The 22,669-nt window shown below is 38.9% G+C and overlaps 1 protein-coding gene across 1 annotated transcript in view; it reads left to right on the top strand.

Annotated features, from left to right (window-relative positions):
- The first annotated feature begins 438 nt into the window (after positions 1-438).
- Positions 439-22,669, top strand: part of LOC119415226 (piezo-type mechanosensitive ion channel component 2) — a 127,924-nt gene continuing 105,693 nt past the window's right edge. Inside the window, exons 1-2 of the mRNA XM_037682385.1 lie at positions 439-787; positions 14,867-14,962. Of these exons, the coding sequence (XP_037538313.1) occupies positions 724-787; positions 14,867-14,962 (160 nt within the window). The 5' untranslated portion in view covers positions 439-723. The remainder of the gene's footprint in view (positions 788-14,866; positions 14,963-22,669) is intronic.

Below are 22,669 nucleotides of genomic sequence, written 5' to 3'. Positions count from 1 at the left end.
CGCTTCAAAGTCCCAGGTGAACTGTAAATCTAAAGTTATGTGTATAAGACTCCAGTAACGTGTTTTAATCCGCGCGCGCTCTTCGTTTTTCTCTCCGGATCAAAACCTCTTGGTTCCAATTATCTCAGGGGGCGGGACCGACTCCCTGTTCCTCACTTTTGATTGGTCGAGCCGCCGGTCACTCTCAGGCTCGTCCCGAATCCTCCTGTTGGAGAAAACAGTCCAACGCCAGAAGTCAGAAAGTCAATTTTCACCAACGAGGAGGGGGCTTCTCACAGAAGTGTCGACTTATTCGGGTTTCCTGCGCCTTCTTCCATCGATCCACAGCCGGAAAGTGTAAACGAGATAGTTCAACAGTTTATTAGGTTCAGGTTAAAGTTGTTTTGCCGCTACAAAGAGAGGTTAATTGGACTTGAGGACTTGTTGGCTCCTCTCTCCCCGCTTGTTTTGCTGCGCACCAGAATGCGCACCGCGGTGCCGCCAGCGCATCCCGGCCCCTGGAGCATCATGTTGGCAGCATGAACCGTGGACCGACCTGCTGTGGCCCGTCTCTCAGTGGAATGGCCCGAGTCCAGGTGTTCTCAGCAGCCGGGGGGAGCAGATGTGGCCGCGCCGAGGAGCCGGCCGGGATCTGACGGAGCGCAGAGAGGACGACTCTGAGATGCGAGAGACACCCGAACCATAGAGAGAGACAGTCTCCGGCTTCTTCGTCTACCTGGAGCCATGGCCTCTGAAGTGGTGTGCGGGCTGATCTTCAGGCTCCTGCTGCCCATCTGTCTCGCGGCTGGTGGGTTTTTGTCCTTTCTTCACATCTTTTACGCATCAGAATTCACCCAAAAAGGTGTAAACATGTGCCAGGAGGGGATGAAGAAGGCAAGATGAGAAACTCTTAAAACAATCCTGCTTTTTTAAATGTATTTATTTTGAAGCCCTTTTGGATTTTGTTCAATAATTTCTCTTTGGTCATTTAGGCCAGTGACTCAACTGGTGGCTCTCGACCCAAAAGCGGACCGCAGACCCATTTTCTGTGGGTCTTAGAAGAAAATGAGCATTCTCATTATGTCAGTGTTACGGTTAAAGGAGTCCAGTCAACTTTGAAGTGATGTTCAGTTAAATAGTTTTTAATAGTCACCAGCTGTGTATTGTCAGTCAGAGCAGGGAGTACAGAGAAAGAGGCAAAAGTCTTCATCCAGGCTAGGCTAATATAATGAAGTATACCACCAACCAGTCATTTATTTTAGGCTTATAAAGCAACCCTTCCTCAAGAATGTCATCCTGGTATTAAATAATGCTACATGAGCTAATGGTAAACCTCCAACACTGCTGTCGTTTAGCTTTTTGCAGCATCGTGTTACGATACCAATGTGCATATTAGACGATGGATATGGTGCTGGAGCTCAGGCTGATGAATGTACCGGTTCATCACTGATCATGTGGGCTGATGCATTCATCATCCTCTGCCCCATCGTCATCAATCAATCAACTTTATTTATACCCTTAGGTAGATTTGGTTACAGTGAGGTGAGTCAGCTTTCTTGCCAGACAGGAAACTTGACATGTCCACAAACTGTCTGTAAAGTAACACGGATGCTCTCTGAGAAAATAGCAACAAACTAAATGGACTGTTTCATGTAACAGGTTTAATATGAACTTATCTGGTGTTCTCTCACGGCGTTTTTGAGAAAGCGTTGTTTTATAAACTTGAAAAATGATAAAAAAAAAAATCAGGCTCTTATTTGGCTAACTATTTTCCTCGCCTGGATGAAAACTTTTGCCTCTTTCTCCCCTGCACTCCGACCGACGTCACGGCTGGTAACAGACAGGACATGAACTCAAAGTTGGCTGGACTTTTCCTTTAATGCTTGGAAAAATGACTAATAATCTTAATAAGACATTTAATGAGCTGATGCGCTGCTAAAACTGCAGATTTTGAGTTTTTGAAACTATTTCTCAGTGTTTAGACATCTTAAATTTGATGTTTGTGCGTGACGTTACCTTTGAGTTTTTTTATAGGAGGCTGAAATTACTGAAATGACACGTTTGTTTTAAAGAAAATGTAGGTAATTTAGCATAAAAGGGAGTATTTCTGTTTTTAGTATCACTGCTTGTTGGCAGTTTTTTTTGAGTTTATCTTCCTGCTGTGGGTTAAAATGTCCCATGAGGCCTCAGTTTCAAAACTCATAGCTGATGGTTATTTTGACCAAAGGGCATCAGGTGGTTGTAACTTATTTGTCTAACGAGGTTCAGTCAGGTCCTCTGGAAGGTTGCTTTTTTGTTGAAACGTTTCGTCTTTTATCCAAAATGCTTCTTCAGTCTGAGGAGCTGCAACAAACTCAGTCTTATAAATAGCACCTTCTCATAGTGGATCAACCAGTCTGCTGGTGACATCCAAAACTAGCTGTTCATACACCAAAGGAGGACCATCAGCCTAACAACTGATCTTTAGTGCCCTGATGGCCGCTTGCTATTCACAGCAGACTGAGTGATACTAGCAATAACGACATTGTAAGAGGAAGGGGATATCAATGTGACATCTCCTAGATAGGTGCAGTGTAGATATCCTAACTGGGCCTTCCAGGACTCCAGCCATCAGGTGAAAAGGAGGAACCCAGACCAGTGGTCATTCCATATGTCGCAGGAGTTTCAGAGAAACCGAGACGTTTGTTTTCTTAACTTGTTTAAATAGTTTGGCTTTCAAATAACCTAAATCCATTACAGCAAAGACTAGTCCATCCCAAAGATCCAGTCCCCTGGCACAAACAGAGTAATACTGTGTATGCTGTACACAGTAGAGTACACAATAGAGTACACAATAGAGTACCTTCCTCTCTTTGATAGAGAGGAACATCTTTGTGAAGAGAACTCGTCCATCATTAAACGGGGCGGAGGCCTCTGTGTTCAACTGTCCCCCTCCTACAATGCTGTTATTGCTAGTATCACTCAGCCCTCTGTGAATAGCAAGTGGCCATCAGGGCACTAACGACTGGTCATTATACTGATGGTCCATCCTTTTGCATGTGAACAACTAGTTTTGGCTGTCAGCAGCAGACTGGTTGATCCACTATGAGAAGGTGCTTTTTCCAAGACTGAGTTTGTTGCAGCTTCTCAGACTGAAGAAGTCTTTTGGATAAAAGATGAAACGTTTCAAGAACAAAGAATCCGTCCAGAGGACCGGACTTAACTTTGTTCGATTTATCCACCTGGATTATTGAGCATGCATCAGGACATTCATTTGTTTGTGTTACTGACATAATTTATTCTACGAGCTCTGTTTCAAACGGCTCTGCTCATTCAGTTAGAGAAGTTACAGTTTTCTCTTGACTTGGGTCTAGGCAGATCGTTAAGTGTTTATGGTGGGTCCTGAAAGCCGGACCACTGATCTAAACCAGGTGTGGTCATCGAGGCTGTTGGATTGACCAAAAAATATTACACACAACCAGCATGCGTCCATCTGCAGAGGCAGTCAGTGCAACAGACGTCACAGAAACAGGCTTGTTTTTGTGACGGTGTGTTTAGTTTCACTTTGAGAGAGGCAGAAAACTTAATTACGGCTCTGAGAAGTGACTAAATCGCACCGAACCCACACATTGCCGGTGTAATTTTTGTAATTTGTCTGTTTTGTCCGCTGGCTTCTCATGAACCGTCACGCTGACAGCGTTTCTGTTATTAATCAGCGTTTACAGAGCATCCACAGTGTTCTCACTGCTGTTTCACATGCCCCTAAATTACTGCGTGGGAGTTTGTTTACCCATTTATCTAACTTTATTAGGAAAAGTGCTCCTTGGAGGCAGAGTTTTCGGTGTTATTGACGACTTCAGCCTGATTCACTCTTTGGGTATGCACATGTTGCAAATGCTGGCGAACGTTTTGATACAGTTATTTCAGCTCAAACTGATTTAAAGCGTTGCATCTTTGACTCTTCAGTTTAACAGCAGTTTACTTACTGCTGTAATCCTGTGGTAGGCCGCAAGTGATAAACGATTAGCGCCAAACTACCAGTGAGGTTCCAGTGTGGTGTCTGCGCACAAAACCGAGGTACTTTTAAAGCTAACAGCATGCTTTCCATAGATAAGACCCACTCAGTTCCACCATAATGCATCGGCTGACAGGCCGACGTGCCCTTTATTTCCAAAAGCAATTGCGAGCCCATGCGTTGTCTCCATTAATTCGTGGAAAGTCGTTTTAACAGTATGAATTAATAATGCGGTTGCGAGGGAGAGAAGCATTGCTTTCCCTTTTATCGTAAACATACCTTTAATATTTTATGTTTTTTCAAAGTGCCAATGAGCACTTGTCATGCTCTGCCGCTGTACACGATAACTGACAGGCCCACGGAAATGTCAAGTAGAAAAATAAAAAACGGAAAGCGTTTAAAACCATCAAGGAGAGTTATTTTTGCCGGTATCACTGAAAGTTTTAAGTCGAGCGTGCCAATCCAAAAGCATTAAATTATTTATTTTCTGTTGGTTTAGTTTGACTTAGTTTTTGTCTCGTGATTCCTTTTGTAGCTTTAAGAAAATAAATAAATTAAACGTGCAGCCTCATTAGGAACAGTAGGACCTTTGGTGGTTGTACATTTGAGAGCATAAGCAAAATTAGTGGAAAACAGAAACATCTTTCCATATAGATAATAGGACTTGGATGAAATAGGTGAGAAACCCCAGCCTCATAGCTTCATCTTTCATAATAGCGGCGCCATTTAAATTTTAGACACGTCACTAAAAGTTGGACTTTATGCGTCTGAACTGGCATTTGGATATCCGTAAGAGTTTTTAAACAATTCAATTCAGTTTATTTATATAGCGCCAAATCACAACAAAGTTGTCTCAGGGCACTTTACAGGAACATTCACATACATAAAAGCCAACTAGTAAAGTTCTCTATCTAAGGAATCCAGCAGACAAGTTGAATCGTGGCTTCGTCAATCAGTTTAAGTTTTAGGATTTTTAGAGGTTATGTTCCACTTTGAGTCAGACACTGAGCAACTTTTGAGCTGTCTAACGTTAACTGATATTTTACTAACAAATTCAGCTGACCTCTTAACAGATTATACATCAAAATGCAGGTCTTATTGACTTCTTTCACCCAACGTGTATTTATTTTATGTAGGACGTGTGGTTTTCGTTCAAATCCCTCCACACTGCACAAGGCGCACACTCAATCCCCAAATGGCCCTCATTACATTTCAGCTGTCACTTTTTTCCTCCAAAACGGAAGTAAAAAAACATTTTAGCTCATCATATGCTCTAAATAAAACACCGTACAAACATGAAAACCCACATATACATGTACGACCGCCGAGCCTTCTGCTGCTCACGGTTCAAGAATTTTAAAGATCTGACATCGTTTTTCCTCCAAGTTTTTGTTTGACACTTAAATGTTAGAGATTTTCCGACGTTTATTGTGAAAAAGTTTCACGTTTACACGGTAATGCTCTGCTCGTTGAAGCCGTTGTAGTTTCCATGCCAGGTCACTAGGTGGCGATGTGATTTTTGTATTTCAATGACATGCTCATGGGCGCAGACACTTCAGCATTGAGCATGAAAACGGTTGCATCCAAAATGGTGAATATGTGAACTTTCATTTGGACCGAGGATGAGGTTGTGTTGCTCCTACATGTTGAAAATGGTGAGCAGCACAAACAGCACTCTGCTATCCGCTAATGTTGTTCATCTCCTCGCGCAAGCGCAGAAACACTATTGACTGAACATAACTGTAGTGTGCATTTGTGACATCACATTTTCTGCAGTTTCCCTTGAAGCGATGCCAGACGACCCCAAAAACATCAACGACGAGGCCTGGATTCAAAAAGCTTCAGCGTTGGATAAAACAGCCGCGGTTGTCGTGCGCACAAATGGCCAAAATGCTACGGTTTCACTTGATAATGATGTTTAAACTGGGCCTCAGTCTGCATTTTTGTCTGCCTTTTATTAAGCTTACTGTCATGGAGTAAGAAACGCAGGTGTGTGGTTACCATAGTGACCACAATAAGATACCATTCCTTTTGCTTCTTTTTTATGCATTTTATTTATTTATACTTTAAAATGCTGGCTTTTCATAGCGAAGCATATAGTAGTCCGTGGTTTATCGTGGGAGATCGGTACCCTGAAGCCCCGCGATAAGAGCACAGAATGTCATGATTTCAGCTCCCTGCCTTGTCTACTCTTTGCCACCTGCAAGCGCTCTTGGCCACGCCCACTTCTCAGCTCTACATGCAGAATCATGCACGGAGAACAGCTGATCAGCTGCAGCAGGAACTTTATCCTGCAGTGTGGGCTGCACAAAGGTGCAGCAGGTGCTAAATAATTTAAAATTATGTTAAATAAAAATTCCATGCCGATCGTGCGGCTCATCCATCACTCAGACAATTGTGTATCGTGTCCAATCTTGTTTTGAAAAACCGCGATAAACGAACCGCGAAGTAGCGATGGACTACTGTACTTCCAAACTTAGTACCAATTGCCCATTGGTATATATATATATAAAATCATGTAATATATTATAATATAAAATTCTATATAAACTGTTAGAATGCAATTTTCAAAGCAGCAGATGTTATTCGGTTACAAACATCTACATTTACCTTCTCTGCTTACGTTCACGAGCCCGATGTATGTTACAAACTGTTGCTTTTCATGTCCCAATGACAGACCTGTCTGCTGACGTTACATCGTCTGTGTTTCTTGTTGAACATCTGACAGCACCTCTATTCAAACTGCTGTGTACACAATCCCCTCAACACACACACGCACACACACACACACACACACAATTACAGTTTTGCTGATCAAACAGTCCACTGTTTATGTGTTTACTGGAAGAGTTAGGAGTGCGAACATCCTTACGAGCATTCACGTCCCCAAACGTTTCCTCTGGTGCTGAACCTGCAGAGCAAATGTACTGATGAAAACACAATGCAGAGACAAACAGAAAAAAACATAGTAAAACTATTAGTAAAAATGTTTGTCACTTTGTTTTTCTCAGCGTCTAAGCCAGAGAGAGAGAGCTGTTTTATTTTTTTTTTTTGTGGGCCCAGGCTAAGACCGTCGCACTGAGATGTTACAGAAACTTATGACTTGTTTTTACTTGTCAATTTCTTTACTACTTTTCATTACTTTCTGTACTTTCTCGTTTGGAGTAGTGGGTGGGCATAGGTTTGTCACGATAACAAATTTTTCTGAGCAATTAATTGTCTCTGAAATTATTGCAGTAAACAATATTGTTTGAAATTTGGCAATAATTGGTAATTATTGTCAAATTTAACAAGAAATTTTGATAATTTTTTTGTGTAGTACCTTTTTTGACCACTGGATGGTAGTATAAGACTGTTTAAACCAAGGATGGATAGTGAGGGAGCGAGCAGCGTGTCTAAGAAAAATGGGAAGGAGGCCCCTTGACGTGACATGGGCTGTTTCTCTTCGGTTCTCAAAATAGTGGACGCTTGGTGTGGTTTTAGCTCTTTAGCATGACATTTTTCACACAAAGCTTTTAATAAAAAATCAGTAAACAAGTTCTTAGCTTCTTTTTGCAAAGAAATATGTTTTACACAAAGGCACGGGTTTCAATCGTGTATTTTGGAGCTTTGACAAGACTGAGGTTTTTTCTGTTAGCTTAGCTCGTAGCTCATCTTCTCAGCTGCTTTGAACAATCCAAAAACACGACTTTAGACAATTTAAAATGGATTTTAAAGAGAAAGGGAGGGATTAGTGAAGAACACCGGAGTTGAGCTTTTTGTCATCCAGTGTCTTCAGGAAGACAGAGACATGAAGAAACGATAAGCCGATAAATGAAAATGAGGCTGATCCTTTTCATTTATCACGCGATTGATTTATTGTTTATCGCGACAGGCCTAGGTGGGCATTAGAAGCACAGCAACTGGAGTGGTTCAGCTCGTGTCGGAGTGAGGAAATTTTCTGTTACCTATGGTGAACACGTGCCTTCCTATCTCATGTGGTGTCCCACAGGGTTCAGTTTTAGGGTCCCTTCTCTTTTGTTTTTATTTACTTCCACTTGGTTCCATTTTTTGAAAGCACAGACTTTCTTTTCACTAGATTGTCAGGTTTATGTCCCCCTTAAGAAGAAGGACTCATTTTCTTTTGAACCATTATCAAAATGTATCGAGGACTTAAGGGTCTGGATGGCTCTAAACCTCTTGCATTGTAATGAGAAGAAGACTGAGGTTTTTATTTATTTATTTATTTTTTGGGAACATTCATTGACACCCTGCATGTAGCTCTGCATTCTTTGGTACAATATACTAAGGCAGTAATCACAAACCTGGGTGTCAAGGTGGATACTGATCTTAAATTTGCTAATCAAGGCCATGGTTTAATCAGTTAAGGCAACTGGCTAAAATCAAGCCGTTTCTTACTTGAACGGTGTTCGAAACAGTAATCCACTCCTTCATTACTCTGCTGGATTACTGTAATGCACTTTATCTAGGGGTCCTCTGTTGCTCACCTTCAGAGGGTTCAAAATGCAGCAGCATGTTTTTTAACTGGCATAAAAAGCATGAGCACGTTTCTCTTGTTTTAACCTTGCTGCACTGCCTGCCTGTACATTTTAGGATTAATGTCAAAGTTCTTTTATTTGTTTTTAAACCTTTAAAGGGTCTTGCCGCGCCTTATCTCACTGAGCTGCTATACCCCTACACGCCCTCTCGTTCTCTCAGGTCAGCAGACCAGCTGTTCCTGAGAGCCCCAAAAACAAAACGAAACCTTCAAGGGGATCGTGCTTTCTCTGCTGCTGCTCCTAAAATATGGAACGACCTGCCTTTGAGCATCAGACAGGCGTCCTCCCGGTCTGTTTTTAAATCCCATCTCGTCTTAGATTTTCACACCAACTGAGATGATAATTTGATATGATTTTTGGTTTATTTTTAACAAATTTATGTGGATTTTTATTAGTTTTTAGTATAAGGTTGCTTTTATTATGTATACTGTACTGCATACATGTACTGCTGTTGGTTTTATTGACTAACTGTCCAGTACTGTAGTCCTAAGGTTGTTTAAAGTGCTTTATAACTAAAGCTGCTAAAGTATTTGTGTATAATATAAATTTTATATTCTTAATCATTCTGATTTTTATACATGAGCATGACTACTAACTGCAAGAAGATTATTTTTCTGTAATCCCAAATCGATCAAACAAAGCAAGGAGTTTTCAAGCTGTTTGACTTGTTGATAAATCAATTTAAAGTAAATAACTGCAGATAGCACAGCCTAACCTTGGTAAAATTATTACATTTATTGTGATTCTAGTCATTTTTACTCTTGTGTTTTTTGTTTACCACTTTGTTTTATTAAATTACAATTTCGTGTTATATGCATTTCTGAAATAAACTGTACATAAAATATGAAGTATACATAAATGAAACATAGCTTGAATTTATTTCAAATAATTTTTGTCATTATGTTTGGGATTCACACAGTTTACAATTCACAAAAAGTATTTTCTGTTTATAGTATTTCCTTTATTCATATCTATAACATTTTCAAGCTCTAAATATCACAGTGATTCCTTAGTTTCTTCACTTTTTAACTCCTATACTGAGGTTTTTTTTTTTATTGTAATTTTTTGGTTTTAGAACACAAATGGAGTTGTGCTTTGTTTGGAGGCAGATTGGAGGATAGGAGGTAGATGTGTTGTTTTCAATAATTGTTTTAAGTGCTTAACATTAATTTGATTTGGTGATCATGTAATTGCCTCTCTCTGTGTGCCTGTCAGTTTGCATATATATATATATATATATATATATATATATATATATATAGTCAAATTTTAATGAAACTCTAGAAATAATCATTATATGCACATTTACAAATGAACAATTTAAGATTGCTGCCTTAGCTAAATGACCTCAACCAACACAATAATGGTTATAATTTTATATGTTTATTTTTTTAAAGCCATTGAGCTCAATTTTTGTGATAGTAACTTAGATTGATTCCAAGTGTACTTTACAGATCATGCAAACACTTTATTCCTTGCTGCTTTAAAAGCTAAAGTTTTAGTCATTCCTCCCACGAATGCCGGTTTCATTTAGTCTGCGTTGTAAACGAGATAGAAATAATAATAAAATAGAAGTTTCTAGTTATAGCTCATGTTCTGTGAAAAGATGCATACTCTCTGAAAGACTGTTTATTGCATTTTGGTCATGGCCCCCCTTTGGTTCCAGCCCAGGTATTAATATTGGCTTTATGAAGCTTTAGTGGACATTTTTGAGTAAATAAAAGTTTTAGCTGTCTTCTATAATATTGTAGCATGTTCCATAGTTGGACTGTTCCAGTGCCGTTTCTATATTCATGTTCCTACAGCATTTCTGTAGTTGGGTTCATAAAAAAAACGGATGGGCTGTTTATGAGGGGGAAAAATGTTGTTGTTTTGCTGTCGTTGTTCGGATGGCTGTGGAGCAAATTAAAAATAAAAAACGTCCCTCCTTTAACGAGTCATCCGAGTATAAATTACAACGCATGAATAGAGATGGCGTTACAATATCCTTTTTATGTATATAATATTTTAAAAATAGTTTTCTTTCTTAGTTATAAAAAAAAGGAAATTTAAGTGACAACCTTAAAGTTATTACTGACAAACCATTTGTTGTATGTCACTTGTAGCGGGCAGACCTACAGCAAAGTACCAGTAAGTTTCTGACATAAAGTTAAATTTCTTAAGAGTCAAAGCTCTATAACATAATCCTTGCTTAATTTAACATGTTGGCATTCCCCCTAAAAAAAAAAATCAAACAGCATTTTATTTATATACTATCTATGGCTTAACCTAGCTAATATTAGCTAACGCTAACAAACAAATTCAGCTGACACACCCATTAATGTGCGTCTAATTTGATGCTATAACTATAGCCGGAGTTTTTACACTGTGTAATTTTGTGTAAAGTTTTTTAATTAAAAAAAAATATATATATATTTAACCAAAGTTTGGTAAGTTGAAGCATGAGCTGTTAGCTTTTAGCCGCAGCTAGTTCTCAAGCAAACCGCTAATGCTACTATCCTGTTAGCTAGCTTGTTACATTTATAGCATTGCTACTAGCTAACACCGTTAGCTGGAGCTGCGGTGAATGGATTAAAGGTTAGAAAAATCTAATTAGCAACAATACCTTCACATAAATCCATGTTAAACTAAATAAAGACTATTATTGTACAGTAATGCCTTTTATGTTTTTCATTGACTTATTAAAAATTTGATAGTTTTGATACAATAGGCTTTTAAAATCAAAACTGTTTTCTTTATAAAAACTTAAATAATACATGATGTACTGTCTCATTACTTATTTTAAATATAACTAAGATATTAATTGTTATAGACAATCTGTAATTGATATAATAAAGGAGAATTTTGGATTTACTTATATATAATAAAGTTTTGTTTTGTTTTGATAAAGTTCAAACAATACTTGAAAGAATGGCAACTTTTGATGAGTTAAGTTTATTGATAAAACAATGTCAACCAATGCTAAAACTAAAGAAATCATTTGCCACATTAATTTTTTATTTTATTTCTGAATATCTATGACGAGAGTGGTTTTGATTTTTGACATTCATAAGAAAAGTTCAAGCCACCATCAACTTTTTTTGACGTTATCTTAAAAGAAAGTTTCTGCCAGGTTTTATGTTCTGATGAAACGTTTGGTCTGGAAAGCTTTTATTACTTTTAAATTCCTCTGTTATCTCCCAGTACTCGGTTTGGGCTGGCACAGGATTACCTTATCTCCTAATGTTTTTTTATTTTCTCATCAGTGGGCTGAAACTGGGAAAAAACATTTAGCTCTGACTTCACACGTAAATCAGATTTTCCTTTTATATGTTTTAAGAATTGTGTTTTTATATGAACACCTTTAACTGGGAGAGACAAAAGCTTGATTCAGCCTTGAAATGGGGATTTTTTTTTGTTTTTTTTGTTCAGTAATCTGAAAAAACTAGTTTGTTTTTGTTCTCGGTGTAAAATCCTCCGATGGTGAGTCATACAGTAAAGGCAAATGGTCAGGAAGGCTGCGGTCAAGTGTCTGCAGGCGAGCAGTGGGATTATCACTCAGACATCTTTAAATCTATAATCAGATTAGACAGCAGTCTTATACTTGCAAGGTTGTGCAAAAATGTCACGTTTAATGCTAGATTTAATAAAAAAAATGAACTGCGTGGGGAACAGAAGCATCCAGATTGCGTCATTTAATCCTCAAGAAGCTCAGATAGACAAAAAATGTTTGATTTCTATAAAAAAAAAATTACAAACAATAATCATTTGGGTTTTTTGTAATCTATTGAATCAGATTTGAACAGTTTGTTTGATTTGTCAAACCCAAACCAATCGGAGATCATCTACAGACGTTTGTGATTTGCACAAATACGACAGGCCCTGCGACATTTATTAACGTGTGTTGGTTTTTCATCCGTCTGCATCTGAGCGTGGAGAAAAGCAGGAGGTGCACTTTACTCCACCACCAAGGGAAAAGTCGGAGCCAAGTCAAATGTCAATGAATAGGTCCATTGACCGCGCAAAGATAAATAAAAAGCACCATTTTCTGCAGTTAAGTGTAATTTTTCAGTAGTTCGACTGCTGGATTCTGTGACTTAGACGATAAGTTCTTGGTTGTAAACCCCGGCGCTTGTTGATTTAACGGCAAAGACAAATTCAGGAGGTCGGCCTCCGTCTCCACATTTGACAAGAGTCACTGTGTGCTTTCCTCCTCACTTCCTGGCCTAAAACTGTTCAAAGACCTTCGGCTGCCTGTCCTTTATTTTGTGCTTATTTTGAGGTTTAACCTGTAATTGATACTATATATATATATATATATATATATATATATATATATATATATATATATATATATATATAAATATATAAATTACAAGTTGATGCGGTAGGGCTTCAGACAACCCAGGATGTGCTTGATGTGTGGGTGGCGTGGCTCGTTTTGGACCTGTTAATTGACGTTTGGGTTGTTTAACTGCTCAAAGCCTCTGTTAGGACGGACAGACAGCTGGACTCATGAAAATGAGGCATGCACAGGATCAATATGTCAATTACTGGTTTTTGAAAGTCATGTTTGCACTAGTGCGTTTCATCACAACGACTAAAAGACTTCTGCTGTTACACTGGATGGGTGTGGGGGTCGGTTCAGGAAAGGAAGTTGTGTCATTCAGTGTGTGTGTCAGATTTTGTGTTTGGAACGACTCTCAGCTACTACCACGTTTAATTTTAGCTCAATATCTGAAACACTGATTGCGTTTTACTCATTTATGTGTTCTGTAGTGTCGATTGGCTGCAGTGGCCATCTTGAGTTGGGTTGTCTCCAGCAGGTTTTGAGTTGTAGTGGTACATCCAATGATTACTTCCTGAGAGCCTCATTAAAATATGCCCTGTGGTTCTTGAGATATTTTGCTAACAGACAAACGGTGTTGAATCCAAGGCAAATTTTTAAGCAGAGAACTAGTGTAATGTGTTAGCGCGCTGATTATATGTGGAGAAGGACAGTCGGCTACTACCACACCAAATTTGAGCTACATATCTGTAAAACGGTCTTGGTTAGAGAGATTTTTCTGTTTGTTGTTTAGCTGTGGCGGCCATCTTGAATTAGGTTGATCACAAAAGTTAATCTGTAGAAGAACATGTAATTGGACTTTTTACAGAGTCCTGAATTAATAAATATTGTATACTGACGCATAATTAAAAAAAATAAAAAAGAGAACAATTCAATTTTCTTCAAACTCTTTTCACCAAACCTTAATTATATCGTAACCACTTTTTAAATGTCACAAACCAACAGAAATTACTAACTAAAACAAGTGATTTGTGTTTTTTTTTTCTTTAAAGAATATATATAATAAATATATAAGCATTAAAGTTTTAATGTCAGGAATTAGAGCCATCTTATTTCAGTCTGTAAATGTGTCACTTAAATAGAAGTAAAACAGAAACTTTATGTAATTTGTTGACATTTTAAATTTGCAATATGTCTGCGCCAGTTTAATTAGATAAAAATGTATTAAGTAAAATGACAAACCAGATAAAACATTATAAAAAGTTTATTTAATTTTGATCCACTTATGAGGACAATTCTTGCTCTCAGATGATCCAAGTCGTCCTGGTTTCAGGGAACAGACTTACCGTATTTTTCAGAGTATAAGGCGCACTTAAAATCCTTTAATTTTCTCAAAAATCAACAGAGCCTTATAATCCGGTGAACCGTATATATTAATTCTGGTTGTGCTTACTGACCTCGAACCTATTTGATGTGGTTATTTGTGAATGAGTTGAATAAAGTTTGATTTATCTGTTTCGCTTAATGCGCCTTATAGTCCGAAAAGTACGGTAGTTTTTCTAATGTATCTTCTCGACTGCGCTGCCTTTTTTAGATTTTCAATTTGATTTTGTTTAATTTACCAAAAACAGGCCTGAAACTAAATAAAAAAAAATATATATTTTTTGAAAATGGAAATCTTCAGATGATACAAAGTTTTATTTAAAATAGAATCAGATCTAATCATTGCTCCTAATTTGTATTTTTATTTTAAACAAACGAGTAACTGAGTTAAGTGTTTATTTATTTAATGCGCTGAAGGCCAGATGAGCGATAATGAGGCTTGTAGGTGTTAAGTTTAATCCGTTGGAATGTTCTGGTGTTTCATTATAATGAGTAGCTTTTGGACACCAGGAACAGTTTAATGATTTTAACCAGATGTTTCTGTAAAATCGTGTTTTTTGTTGAACTTGGCGACGATCTCACCGCCATTTATTTACCGTTAAACATTACACGACACAAGCAAGGATGATGAAAAACGTGTTTTTTGAACAAAGTTATTATGCTCTAACCACAGATTTGTTGCGTTCGTGTGTTTTTTCCCTGCAGCTTGCCTGTTCAGGTACAATGTCCTGTCCTTCGTCTACCTCATCTACCTCCTGCTCATCCCGCTCTTCCCAGAGCCCACGTGCACAACGATGCAAGGTAATGTTTGAAACTAAACTTTTTATTTATTTATTTGTTTTGCCTGGAGGATTTTGGACCGTTTCTTGTGAAAGTTTAGGTGTGACTGTTGTCCTTCTGTAACCCGAACCAGCCGTTCGGCAGGAGACCCCAGTTTCCCTGTGATGAGGTTGGATTCGGCCCAGAGTTCAGTCCGTGAAATGTAATCTTGGTTAGCGCAGGCGCGGTTCCATCTGTAATAATAAAAACCGATCCGCCGCTCGCCAGATCTCGGATAGAAAAGATTCGATCCGTCAGCTTTGAGATCTGAAGCCCGCCTGATGGGAGCGGACACCGAAGGCTGAGGGTTGTTTTCTTTGCACCGGTAACGCCCCTATTATTGATAAAATCTAAACATACAAGTTGTGCTTTTAAAACCTGAAATGATAAAAAAAAACTTCAGTTACTGAAAAAGAAAATAAGAAAACAGATTATTATTTTTTTAAATTTAATAATCAACTTCCTTTGCTGTTCTCACCCATGTCTGTGTTTGTCTGTTAGCAAAATATCACAAGAACCACTGGATTAATTGTATGAAACACTCGGAAAGGAATCAATAACTGATTAACTTTTGGAGTGACCTCCTTTCAATATGGCTGCCACACTTTAGCAGATGCAAAGATGGCCATATTTCCATCTGCTTTACATATATTGAGCTGAAATTTGGAATGGTAGTAGCTGAGAGTGATTCCAACACATAGTATGAGTGCTACCTGATCGCTCAAGGTCTCGTTTTAAAACTTTACCCTTAACCATCAAACCGAACGCCGTCTGTTAGCAAAATATCTCATGAACAACTGGATGGATTTTAATGAAACTCTCAGAAAGGAATCATTCGATGAACTTCTACAACTGATTACCTTTTGGAGGTATTCCTAATCAAGATGGCCGCCACAGCTAAACAATGTTAGCTAACGCAAACATGGCTGTACCTCTTTGAATTTTCTAGATATTTTGCTACAATTTGCTATGATAGTAGCTGAGAGTGATCCAAAACTGACTGCTGAAAACAAGATCTTGATTGAGATTCCAGCATTTAAAAGTTTGGTTAAAACAGCGATGGGTGATATGCATTCCTTCAAGGAACGCTGGGTTTTTACTGTTATTTTCGTCCATGCACACCTAAATAATGCCAATAATTAATTCCACACAGGTGAAGTTTGACGTAAAGCTTTAAGCTTTAAAGGTTGTGAACCGGCATCTAAATCCTCGTTTTATGACCTGCAGAAGTATAAATCACGACGGACCTGTGTGGTTTCGGAGAAGTGACTGAGGTGGCTGTTCTTCTTACGGATGATGAATGTGGGATTTCAGCCACTCGGCCTTTTTGCTCCCTCCACCGCAAAATACTAAACAGCACACCTCCCAGAACCTCCGCGGGTTTCTGGAGGAGACCGCATGCAGCGTTTAATAATACATAAAGCCATATCGGTGGAGGGAGCCGCATCCAGTCCGAGCTTCGTCTCCTCGTCTCCAGCTGAAATAACAATCAGGAAGTAAAGGAGAAGAAGGAGAAAGGAGCGGAGGGAGCGCAGAGAGTGGACCACTTACAACCTCATCAATAGTTAAAGACAGGAGGCCTGGATGCTCCACGATCTGAACCGTTCTATCGGCGTTTATTTGCTCATTTTGTAAATATGAAAACCTTTCTGTCTTATCAGCACCAAACTCAATTTTTTATTAAAGTTATTACAAATAAAACATTTTATCATTCAAAAGTGGCTTAGAAACAACAATAATTTACTCAGAAACGCAGATTCAATATGAGCAAAAATATATCCGATATTTCACAGGAATTTTATTTATTTATTGCTTGAAACATCTGTATTCGTTCATTCATTCAACCTTTATTTATACAGGTTAGTCTCATTGAGTGACGAGGACTCTTACAAGAGAGACTTGTTTTAGACAAACTACAGATAAGATACAGACAACAATAAACAGCCATAAAATGCATATAAAATAAAAAGTCGTGATATAAAACAAAATCAAATCAAGCTACACTATGAAACGAGGTAAAGATACTATAAACAGGAACATGTCTGCTTTGATTTTTGCCACAAACTTAACAATTGTTTCAAATCCCTTAGAGAGGTCAAGGTCGACAGCTTCACATCTTTTGGCAAGGTGTTCCAGGAAACGGGAGCGGAGTAAGAGAAGGCTCTTATGACAAACTTAGGGGACGCTGCAGGTAACGATGTCTTGAGAGCGCACGCTGTAGCTGCACTGACGACGTGACATGTAGGAGGAAATGTATGAAGGTAGAAGACGAAGGGGTGATTTAAAGATGAAAATGAACCAGTGAGATAATCTGCATGAAGTTAATGATGACCAGTTAACCAGTAGGGTGCAGTGATGGGTACGGTAGTTACAGCCAGTTATGAATCTTTGCGGACCATGATAGACAGCATCCAACATCTGCAAGGTGCTTGCAGGAGCATTCATATAAATAATGTCACTGTAGTCCATGGCTGGTAGGAAAGTAGCATTTCCTAGCATTCAGCGTTAACTCTGATTAAGATCTATTTCTGAAAAAGAAACACAATTTTAATTTCACTTTCTTTATCAAGTTTTTGACATGACGCATAAAAGAGAGATGTGCATCAACCAGGATTCCCAAGGATTTGTAAGAATCCACAAACTCTATAGGAACACCATTCGTAGAAGAGATAGCCGGAAGAACTGCTGGTACCAGCTTCCTGTTTGAAAACGACATCCCTTTGGTTTTATCAGCATTTAGCACCAGTTTGAGATGGAAACAAATCTGACTGGATTATGTCGAATGCAGACTGTAAAAGCTGGAAAACCTTAGCAGCTGTTTTAGCTCAACAATAAACTGTATCGTCGGCATAGAAATGCAAGGATGCGTCGGGAATGTTCTGACCTGCATTACTTATGTAGATTGTAAAGAGAGTGGGTCCTAAGACTGAGCCTTGCGGTACACCATTATTGACAGTTAACTAAAAGTACCATTGTGTTTTATTTATTATTTATCCAACTATTATTATTATTTATTATATTAGTCAACTGGTTGACTGAGAAATAAGGCTTTAGGTAATTTGCCTTCAAACTATTTGACCCTCCTGCTGCCCTGGGGTCAAAAGGACCTACGATTCCTGGAGCATCGAAAACAACTTGGGCGTAACAAAAACAGCATTAGACCTTTAACTGGAATAAATAAAAAATTAAGGCATAAAAATGACATTAATAAAGTAAAATAAAGTAAAAACTCGTGAGTTGACCCTCTCAGAGTTCGTTGTGAATGATTCTCAGCTACTACCTCGTGATAAAGAACTGCCTGTGTTTAAATAATAAAAGTCACAGAGGGGAACGAAAGGCAGCTTTTATAAACACCTTCTGGTTTTCCACAAGTTGACGCATAAAAAAAAAAAATCATATCTCGTTTACACAAAGAAAATTTGACCTGGAGCTGATTATATTTCACCTTCATGTTTGTTTTTAGTAGACGTTTACATCGTTCCAGTGATCCGACTCGTAAACCCATAAAACGTGAGGTAAACGTGCCCGACGGCTCCGGTTGTGTCGGCTGTTGCTCCGGTGTGACCTGCTGGAACTCGTCTGAGCCGCCCGTCATACAGACAGCGGGTCTGACTAACAACAAAATGACCGGGATGAAGTTAAAACAGCTGGTTTTAATATTTGACGTTCACTCTTCACCTCCAGAGCTGCGTAGTTCAGAAATAATGACAATAATTCAAATTTAAACGGCGAAGTCACTCACAGAGCCTTATAACTCAGCCAGATTTACAGATACTGGCCTAAAGTTTGGTGTGGTAGTAGCTGAGGGCCATACCCAATTAGTATTCTGAGTGCTAACAGATTGTGCACGATCTTTGTTTACAATTTTGCCATATGTAGTCATCTTTGTCTGTCTGTTAGCAAAATATCTCAGGAACTAATGGAGAGAGTTTAATGAAGCTTTCAGAAAACAATCATTGGATGTTCTTCTACAACTGTTCAACTTTTTGAGTCAGTCCAGTTTAAGATGGCCGCCACTGCCAACTGTTTTTTTTATAAAACACATAAATGGCTATAATTCAGTAACTTTAAAAGATATTGGTGTAGTAGCTGCGAGTCATTTGCAACACATATGCTGAGTGCTATGTATTGCACAAGATCATTGCTGAAAACTTTAGCATAAACTGTTAGCGTCCACCCTGATTGTCTGTTAGCAAAATATTTCATGAACCACTTAATGGGTTTAAATGAATCTCTCAGGAAATGATCATTGGATGTACATCTACAACTCTTTAATCTTTGGAGTCAATTCAATTAAAGATGGTCGCCACAGCTATTTAACATTAGACTGCATGAAAATGACTAGAACTCATTCATTCTTTTGAATATTCACCCTAAATGTGAGATGGTAGTAGCTGAGAGTCTAAATACTCTGCGACTTCTCACACTGTTTCATAAGCTTGTACAAAATGTTTAATTCAAAGCTACAACTGTGACGTCAAAGCCAGCGGGCGACGTGCATTCCCAGGCCTTTGATTGGACATGGAATTAGGAAAGAGGTTTATGAAAAAGCGCTCTGTTCTGATGGTCTGGTTCGTTTTGCCCTTCCCGTCTGCAGTTAAACCTGTGAAGTTAATTTAAACCAAATGTTGGACGTGAATAATTCATCAGGTGTAATTTCCTTTAAAAAGCCACAGCGGTGCAGCGTGTCCGAGGATCCATCTGGGTTTGAACCACCGCTCCCAGCTGGAGGCAAACAACAGTTTATGCTTCTGTGCTGTTGTTATTTACTCTGCAATGTTTAGCTCCACATTGCCCCTTGAAGACATTTAAATCCATTTGAACAAAATGTGGCATATCGCTCTAATTGATGATCTCACTTTGACATAAATTTGTATAAATATTTGATGTTTTTTCTGATTTGTTTCAGCAGAGTTTGGCGTTAACACATCTCCCAGTTAATTTTTTTTTTATTTACCCAAAATGTGTTTTTTCCTGCGTTGTTAAACCTCATGTTGGATAAATTGCATTGGGACTAAATGATTTAATGGGGCTATATTTGTTGTCAATGGGAGCAATTTTCTACTTGATGGCAGAAAATAAAGCTACTATAAAATCTGAACAATGCTTCCCATTGAAGAAGCAAATGAAATCCCCTCCCAGGAGAGCGTTGTGGGACCGAGCAGCACCAGAATGTTGGTTTTAGATGTCACAAAGCGCCATAAGACATGTTCTATTACAAAATGCCAAAACGTGATTTAGATGTTTTGAAGCCAAAGTGGACCCAGAAGTTTTCTAAAACACCTCGTGCTTTATATTTATAGTTCCTTCACTCAATGGGTTTTTGTCTCGGGGCGTAATTGAAATGATCTGGTCTACAAAAACGCACATCATCATGGTCATGGAGGCGTTTTAACCCACTCTTTTTACAACGTCGCTTCAGTTTGTTGACGTTTGACGACTTCGGTTTCTGCTCAGCTCTCTGAAGGTCCCACTGCAGAGTTTCGGTCTGGACTGGACCGTTGCAGCACCACAATTCTTCTTTTTCAGCTGTTCTGTCATAGATCAGCTGCTGTGTTTGGGATCATTGTTCTGTTTTATGACCCAGAGAGCCGGGGTTCTGTGGCTGCAAATGGGCCCAAATCATCAGCCTTCCACCGCCATGCTTATCAGCTGAGATGTCTAACTGTGCTGCTGTGCATTATGGGTAAACATCTCTACTGTGGTCTGGTTTGTCCAGAGGGCATTGTTCAGAAATCAGATGTGAACTTTGTGAATTTAAGCTGTTCAGAAATAGCTTTTTTGTTTTTTTGACTCCCTCTCTTCAGTTTTATTATTTTTTTTAAACTTGTCGTGAACTTTAACCCTTCATCTGCTGCCTGGTCCTTGTAGAGTCTGAGATGGAGCTCCTGGGTTTTGTCATTTCTCTCAGCACTGCACGGTCTGATCTTGGGGTGACTTGTCTGGGATATCCACGCCTGTGAGCCCTACGTCTCCAAATCCTATAGAAATGACATTTAACCCTTCTCAGCTCGATGGGCAGCAACAGCTGCTTCTTTAAGGTTACTGCTGATGTTTTTCCTGCTTGGCGTTGTGTTAACACACACCTGTTTGCGCCAGAGCAGCTAAAACTCACACCGATGAAGATTAGTCCATCAGAAGCTGCCGGCTGCTTCGGAAGGGTGGAGTTATTTGTACACTTTGCATTTTGTTTTTGTTTAAAAGCCGATAAGTAATGACGCTGTAGAACCTGTTGTGTGTTTTTTGTACACTTGAGGCTGGATTTTGAATGATTTTAGAACCTGGTAAAAAAATAAAAGATCAGATTGTTTTCATTATACGTCAAGATTCATAAAAAAGAGCAGTCTTTCTTTTTTTTTTTTTTTGTTCCCACAATCCTTTTCTTTCACCCTGGAAGCTCAGTGAAATGAATCTTTTTTTTTTACATCCATGTTGACTTGTTGCGCTCGCTCCGTTAAGATTAGCCCCCAGCTGCCCGTGGCTCAGTGGTAATGCCGCTCCTTAACCAGGGTTCTGTGCAGCACCCTGTTAAACCTCCCCACATGGACGCAGTAAACTTAACAAGATGGAAATGTTGCCACGTGATTAACTCCTGGACCAGAATATTCAGATATTTATGACGGTTTCATCTAAATAAACCAACAGAAAAACAACAAGCCGACCTGCAATTTGTTTGGATTTCTTAAACATTAAAATTGTTATTATAAGAACAAGTCTGCAATGTCCCACGGTAAGGAATAATCGCCATAACAGCTTCTGAAATTAGCCCAAATGCCTGTAGGTGCTCCATAAAGTGGCCATGTGTTGAGCAGCTGTGGCAGCTCCCCGGCCTCCTCTCATCCGTCCCTCCCCAGGATCCAACATGTCCTCCGGCGGCTCTCCTCTTTACCTGCATTACAGGAACCCGCTGCTCCAGTCAGCACCTTCAGGTTCCTGCGGGGCCTCACACAAGTCGTGCTTTTGTTTTTTTGGGCATTTGCAGCCGGCGAAGCAACCGAACCGACGGATGCAGGATGTGCAAAGGCTGGCTCGGCTCCTTTAATAATGAATTAAAGGTCTTGTGGTTGTGCCAGAATGTTTATTTGACTTTTCAACAGAAATAAACCGGACTCAGAGGTGGCGGTGCCAGCGTTTTTGCTGGGATTTGTATTGTGATCCACTGCAAACTGTTTGGTTTCTTCTGCTCCATTCAAAGCAGTTCCTGAGCGTAGAGCATCAGATCAGATCACCGTAATGTGGAATAGGAAACATCTGTCCAGTGTGCAATGCATTCCTCAATCTGCCCTAAAACAACTACAATATTAAAAAATAACCCAAGAATACCAGGAATGTGATTGCACAGCTCAGAAAGTAGATAAACTTCACTCGTGTTTCAGAGAAACTTATTTTTGTCTTTAAAAAATATATAGTAGTCCCTCGCTACTTCACGGTTTGATTTTTGCGGACTCGGTCTATCGCGGTTTTTCAAAATAAGTTTGTACATGACACACAATTGTCTGATTATTGGATGAGCCGCACGATCGGCATGGAATTTTTATTTAAAATAAATAATTTAAAATTATTCAGCACCTGTTGTAACTGTGTGCAAATACACACACACACTAAAACGTGTATGTGAATGTATATATATATATATATATGTATATGTATATATGTATATGTATATGTATATGTATATGTATATATATG

Source organism: Nematolebias whitei, chromosome 9, assembly GCF_014905685.2.
Source record: "Nematolebias whitei isolate Nwh7 chromosome 9, NemWhi1, whole genome shotgun sequence".
Taxonomy (NCBI): domain Eukaryota; kingdom Metazoa; phylum Chordata; class Actinopteri; order Cyprinodontiformes; family Rivulidae; genus Nematolebias; species Nematolebias whitei.
The sequence above is the reverse complement of the archived record's forward strand: the minus strand, read 5'-3'. Positions and strand labels throughout refer to the sequence as shown.